This window comes from Camelina sativa, chromosome 7 (assembly GCF_000633955.1).
Source record: "Camelina sativa cultivar DH55 chromosome 7, Cs, whole genome shotgun sequence".
Taxonomy (NCBI): domain Eukaryota; kingdom Viridiplantae; phylum Streptophyta; class Magnoliopsida; order Brassicales; family Brassicaceae; genus Camelina; species Camelina sativa.
In genome coordinates this window covers 26,821,238-26,828,332 of record NC_025691.1, presented here as the reverse complement: position 1 = coordinate 26,828,332, position 7,095 = coordinate 26,821,238, and the positions used below count along the sequence as shown (strand labels likewise).

The 7,095-nt window shown below is 30.3% G+C and overlaps 1 protein-coding gene across 2 annotated transcripts; it reads right to left on the bottom strand.

Annotated features, from left to right (window-relative positions):
• Window positions 1-3,736, bottom strand: LOC104702790 (MADS-box protein SVP). Of its 2 annotated transcripts, none has more exons than XM_010418711.1 (9): window positions 3,095-3,736; window positions 2,010-2,088; window positions 1,621-1,685; window positions 1,419-1,518; window positions 1,279-1,320; window positions 1,135-1,182; window positions 613-654; window positions 367-518; window positions 1-138 (listed from the first exon to the last, which is right to left on the bottom strand). In XM_010418711.1, the coding sequence occupies exons 1-9, from the start codon at window positions 3,274-3,276 to the stop codon at window positions 120-122; spliced, it is 729 nt and encodes a 242-aa protein (XP_010417013.1). In that variant the 5' UTR covers window positions 3,277-3,736; the 3' UTR covers window positions 1-119. The 2 variants fall into 2 exon arrangements, with proteins under 2 accessions (XP_010417013.1, XP_010417014.1); XM_010418712.2 differs by having other exon boundaries at window positions 1,141-1,182; window positions 3,095-3,734.

Sequence of the window (7,095 nt, the reverse complement as noted above, 5' to 3'; positions counted from 1 at the left end):
AACAAACATAAGAGCATTTTTACTATTTAGACATACTGTCTCTTGTGTTATTACCGAGTTAAAAAGATTTACATCACTCTCCTCACTCCACCATCAACTTCTTTGTATTGTTTCCATCTCTAACCACCATATGGTAAGCTGCACCACACCAAACATTTAAATCAGTTTTCTTCTTCTTTTTTGTTTTTTTTTTTGTTTTTGGGTGATTTGGTCATTCATTTTTAGCATTGCAAATAGATGCCCCAACATATGATAATGAGTGCATATACTCTTTTATATCTTATAAATTAATTTTCAGAAAATAATGTAAAAACTGTTAAGTCATTAAACGAGAAAACGAAAAAAGGTAATAGATAAATTAATTACCCGAGTCTAAGGGAAGTATCGGAGCTCTCGGAGTCAACAGGAGCTCCGTTGGAGTTCCCGGCGTTCGTAATAGACTCTGACGAGTGTCCTTCCTCATACACGGCGGCGTTCTCCATTTCATCAACACCGGATTCATGCACGTTATTATACATCTACACCGTAACCAAACATATATTCCAAATTTAACACTAAACCAAAGAAAAAAACAATAACTGCAAAATTCGAAAACTGTATCAAAGTACGTACTTGCATGCCAAGTCGCTCGTTCTCTTCCGTTAGTTGAGTTCCCTGAAAAAAATACAAAACCAGAACAGAGAAAAAAAAAATCAACAAATTTTTGCATTTTGTGTTTTCCCTATAGAACTACTAATTGCGTGTTGAGTAATTAAATCACTAAAATCTTGACATGAAGTCTCAACCAAAACATATCAAAAAGAATAACACAAGAATTAGATCCGTTTTCATATTTCATAAAACCAAAAAAAAAAACAATATGAAATACACAACAAAAGGAACCAAAACCATGCACACTCAAAAACCTCTAGAACCCTAGGGATCGAGTGGACTACCAAGCTACATGTTTTCCAGTAGATTTAGAGACTTTTTAACAGCGCTAGTCACCTGGTTTATTCACTTCTTTCAAACTATAATCAAAGATATGAGTTATAGACGATTGGGGTCCTAGCTTAGTAATTCATAAACCGAGTTCAAAATTCGAGAATGTGTAAATTGAACATAAACAAAAAAAACGATATGGGTTATAGAGACATTTACTTGCTGCCTCAACCGCTTGTTCTCATCCATCAATTGCACTCCCTAAACACCCCAAACAATAAAAAAACGTCACTTCCCAAAATTGCCAAAATTATTTGAAATCAAGAAGTAAAGATTACACGTTATTTTGATTGTTACCTTTCTTTGAAGTTCGCTGATCTCATTCATAATCTTGTCACTCTGCAATGAAAACACAACAACTCGTAATAGTAATTAGTTACATAGTTGTGAGCTTTAGAGAAATCTTAAATATGGTCTCATATAATTTCCGTAACAACCTTTGTTTCAATCACGCGGGTCAAACCAGCTTCAAGGGCTTTCTCTAGCTGTTGCAGATCTTCAATGTTAAGCCCCTGAAGTTCCTCTCCTCTCATTTGCCTATTTATATGACCATATAAACAGATATAGTCAGAAAATGATAGTTACTTCAAAAATTTATAGAATACACACATATATATATATATATATATATATATGTACCTTAGTCGGTGGCTCTTGTCCGCAATTTCTTTACTCATTCGGGCGTGGTCACTGTTCTCAACCAGCTAATAAATAAACGTTGACGTAAGCTCTTGATCAAATCCATAATAATCTAAAGCTCAAACCTCTACACATGACTATTCTACATGTCTATCCTTAGAAACCTCGCATCCATTCATCACTTCTACATGGATCGAGTACTTCCTTATGTTAAAATGTACTCTAATTAATCGTAGGCAATAACAGAATGCTTTGTCATTATCAATACAATGTCTTAGAGATTCTAGATAATTAAATGAGTACAATTATCTAAAAAATTATTTGTACTTCAACGGAGTACTACTCTAATTTGAAAGAACATGTATGGTGAGTTCGAGAATGTAGCTAACCTGTAACTCAAGAGATGGCTGATCAAGCTTCTCCAAGTTCTTTGACTGCAAGTTGTGCCTCTCTAATACTTCCTTCATGCTTCATTATATAATGCAAACACATTCCAATCAATATCTTATTATATAAGACTGTTAATTATCTTCTATTAATTGTGGTTGGAATTTTTTTTTTTTTAATTATTATCAGGTATATTATAAATAACCATATTATGGATATTGACAATATATATATATATATATATAAAAACATGGACAATATATTAACCAAAATCTACAAGCAAAAGATACAAACCTAATCCACAAAACACATTTAATTCGAAACATATACATTATTTCATGTTAAACAGTGAACACTTATCATTTTTAGTAACATATTCACACTTATCTGTGAGTGTGTGCGACGTATGTCCCAAAAGATAGGAACTGAAATGATAACTAGTGGGTCTAAAATCCAAACTCGTATCTTTCTAATACGATAAGTCATTTTGATTCCCAATATCAAAAACACAATCAAAACCTCTATAAGACTTTTCCCAACACTAATTAGATTCCAACATAAATATAAAATATATTACTTTTATTGATTACTTCTTCAAAGGGAAACCTTCTTCAAAGGGAAACCTTTATACATCCACATATGTAGTATCCTAAATTCCTAATGATATGGTCTCCACATTTCTAAATAAATATGACACTGATGGCTTCCACATATCATCCCACAAATCTATATACATAGATTTATATATATGCTAATGCAACACAAGGAAAAAAGTATAGTATAGAGCCTTTATAAAAATGTATATATCAAGATTTACATTTTCTTAACTATTACCCTAATTAGATACCTTATCTTCTCCTAAATACAGAGTTTACTAAAACACTTTATCAACATCATTTTGGTCATTAATATAACAATATATATACATAGTTAGTGGTCCAACAAGGTTTTGATACAGTAAACTTCTATGTATCACATATACATCTGAAAAACTCGTAAGTTTTTTTTTTCTTTGGATCTAGACAAGATCCCTTAAAAGACTTTTGAGAAATCTAATGAGAGAGATTTTAGAGAGAGAAAGAGAGACCTGGAGCTACAGAACTCGAAGAGCTTTCCAGTGGAAGAGAAGATGATGAGAGCAACATCGGCGTCGCAGAGAACAGAGAGCTCTTCAGCTTTCTTGAAAAGCCCTCTTCTTCGTTTCGAGAACGTCACTTGTCTCGCCGTGGCGTTGTCGATCTTCCTGATCTGAATCTTTTCTCTCGCCATCACACAGCAACAAGGAAACCCTAAAAAGCAAGATAGCTTAGATATTGATCCAAAACCTCAGGATCGATCTTGGGTAGATCAAGATTCGAGAATGAGAGATTATGAAAGATAAAAATAAAAGCAAAGAAAGAGATGAGGAGGAGATGAAGAACTCAGAGGAAAAATTTGTGAGAGAGAGATTTTTTTTTGCTAAAAAGGGAGACTTTAAAGAAGAGAGAGAGAGTGACAAGACGACTGAAATGGAAAGTAAATCGTGTTCTTTTTGCTAAATTTAGAAGAATAAATATGATTTGAAGACAGTAAAAACCCTAGTTTTTGAAAGATTTGGAACAAGTCTTTTGTGAGAGGACTAAGATCTAGTTTGTTGATGAACCAACAAGAGAAATTGAGAGGATCAAATAAAAACTAAACTTAGAAAGAAGGAAAACTCCTAAGGGAAGAAAAAAAAAGCCAAGGGAATATATAAAAATTTTAAATTTCCACCTCAAATATCGAGGAGAGAAGAAGACATGAGAAGGTTTTTGATTGGTGAAGGATAAGATATTTTCAGGGAGAGGTTTATTATTAAAATAATAGTAATAATAGTTTAAGATGATGGGGTTTCTTAAATGATTATTTTTGGAAAGAAAGAGGTAGTATATTGTTATTATTGTTATTTATTTTTTTGGATATTGGTGTGTGTGTGTGTGGCTGTGTGGTGGTTATTGGATATGGTGAGGTAATAGAATTTATAAGTCTCCAATGAGATGAGAGAGAGAAGAGAAGTGTGTGTGTTTGGGTCAGTGGGGAATTTCTTTTTATAGGGAAGCATAAAATGAGTTGTCTCACTTTGTCACTTACACACACTCTCGTAACTAAATTGGTCGTATTTGGCATTTGCTGTAAAAAACTAACCAGAAACTCTGAAGACCTTTTGATCAAAAAAAAAAAAAACTCTGAAGACTTCTTCAAGTGCTATAAAGTTTGGATATATGATGAGAATAGAAATACCATGAACTATGTATATACTATTTTTGGTGTTTATATATAAACATTATTAATTCGTGTAAAATGACAATCTACAATATATATATATATATAACCAAATAAATTTGTCTGCGGCCACTGTTTTTCCAAATAAAAAAACCAAATAAATTTGTCTGCGGCCATTGTTTTTCCAAATAAAAAATGACAAAAAATAAATATGATAAGATGTTAATTCCCGATAGTGCAATATTTTTCGAAAATTTACTAAAACTCAATAGTGGGCACAATTAAATTGTCGTTAGAATTGTGCTCTCAAAGAGAAAAGAGGGTTTCTTGAGTGATGTTTTTTTTTTTTGGGTGAGTTCTTGTTCCAATCCTAATCATATAGTCCATAATATAATCTACCAAATTCGTGGACAATATGTAGTAATAAAAAAATCTATAATATAAATTGAATGAATATGTAACTCAAAATAAAAATTTAACTATAATTAAGGGTTTATTTCTGATTTAACATTTGTATTACATTATTATACTTATATAAAGTACACTAACGTCATCGACCCGAACCTAACATTGATTTAAATCGCCACAACCATTCCGTATCCTTTATCCTATAACCGTTATTAAAAGAAGAAAAAGAAGATTAAAAAGGGTTTTGAACAAAATAAATAATGTTTTAGCATTCCTTGATGCGAAGAAACAGAGAAGAGATGGGAGGGGGACCCCTCGAGGCAGAGTAAAATAAAACAGTGTCGACCACTCAAAATTTACAAGGGGACCCCGAACGTAGCCACAAGAAATCTGATTGGAACACGAGTCCACTGTCCGTACAGCTTTTTAAGTTTATTAAACGTTTTTAAAACAAATAAAAATAACGACTACTTTGCTCGTATTTGAACCTCTCTCCCTATTTTCTCTTCCACGGAAAAAAAAAAATCTCGTGTTGCATTACTGCGAATCTGTGAGACTGTGACGACTGACGATTATATATGAATGGTTCAAAGTTCAGACGGTTGAACTGTTGAAGCCGTATGGATGGTTGATGTAATTAAATACGGTTATTATAACTTAACGATGATTTGTGTCTGTTAACGTATACTCATCTCTATCTAATTGGGTAGTCAATCAATTAGTGTTATTTTTAATTGAAAATTTTGGATGACAACAACGATATCAATTTATGAATCTACTGATTTGTTTTATAGGAAGCAAATGTTTCACAAGTAATAAATATATACATGGAGACTTTTTTTTTGAAGTTAATTCATGGAAGTTTAGAACATCTATATATATGTGGAAAAAAATATAGAACATCTAGAAGGGAACCCAAGTATTGTCCATGTATGTGGGTTTTTAAAAATATATATAACGCTAAAATTAGTATGTAGGCCACTATATTTGGCAAAAATGCTAGGATAAAATTAGAAAACAGAGAAACAAAACAATGCTAAATTATGTAACAATTTTGTAAACCAAATATTTTGTTAAGATTTAGATATGAGATCATTTTTAATTCATTTAAAACTTATTTTTATCAAACTAATTCAATTAATGTAAACATAAAGAAAAAGTGTAACAAATTTATAAAGTTATGTTTAATCCATGCAAATTGTTTTGGCTAGATAAAAAAAGAGTAGAATAAATTTGGTTCCAGATCTCTCATCATCCTATGCAGGGCCAGTGATAGGTATGTGCAACAAATGCATTTGCAATGGGACTATACTAAATTTACATGTACTAGGTTGGTATCCGCGCTATGCCGCGGGTTGTTTCTAGATTTTTTATTTTATTATTTTTTTTGTTTTGTATTTTTTGAAATAATATTTGTTTTTGTGTTGTTTAGAATCAAATAATATAATTAGGAATTCTTCAAAAATACCACATTTAATTTTTTTTCTCAAAAATATCATATTTGAAGTTTTTCTTCCAAAAATATCACAAAAGCTTTTTCCGAAAAATACAACAAACACAAAAAACTGAATTTTTAGTATGTAAAATATATTTTTCTAAGTTTGGGGTAACAAATTTAGATTTAAGGTATAGTGTTTTGGGTGTAGGATTTAGTATTTACGATTTAGGGTTTAGTTTTCAATATAAAACTTTAGTTTAATTTTGTGGTATTTTTGGAAAAAATTCATTTTAGTGGTATTTTTGAAAAATAAAACTAAAAGTGGTATTTTTTAGAAAACATATTTTAGTGGTATTTATAAGAATTGTCTTATTATAATTAATAATTTTTTTTTTATCATGGAATGGTAATTTTTTTGTTTTTGTATTTTAGTTATTATTTGTTGCATCATTATTATTTTTTTGTTATTCTAATCAAATAATTTTTCTTTTGTCTAACTAATCTGGGACTTGGGAGTACCCAATTTTTTTTTATAAAGTTAAAAGAATAAACAAAGAAAAGACTAAGAAATATCATAAAAAACAACAAACTCGGCCCGTAGATAAATTTATTACAAAATCAAATTGTTTTGTTAAACCGAAAAGCTTCTTACTCTTAATTCTCTCTTTCTTTCGGAGTGAGAGAGAACTCTGTTTTTTTTCCAATTAACATCAGGGATCTTCTGACAGTACGTGTGTTTATCTTTTTCATAATTTTTGTAAAAAAAAAAAAGATGGAACAAATTATATATAAGAAAAAGTTGTCATATTTTTTTCCAATCGATTATAGTAATATTGAATTCAATAACCTATGTCATATTACAATCAAACAATTATCATATTACCAATAGTCAATAGCCAAAATGTCAGGATGTGTAAGTGTGATAGTTTTTTTTTTTTTTTTTTTTTTTTTTTTTTTTTTTTTTTTTTTTTTTTTTTTTTTTTTTTTTTTTTTTTTTTTTT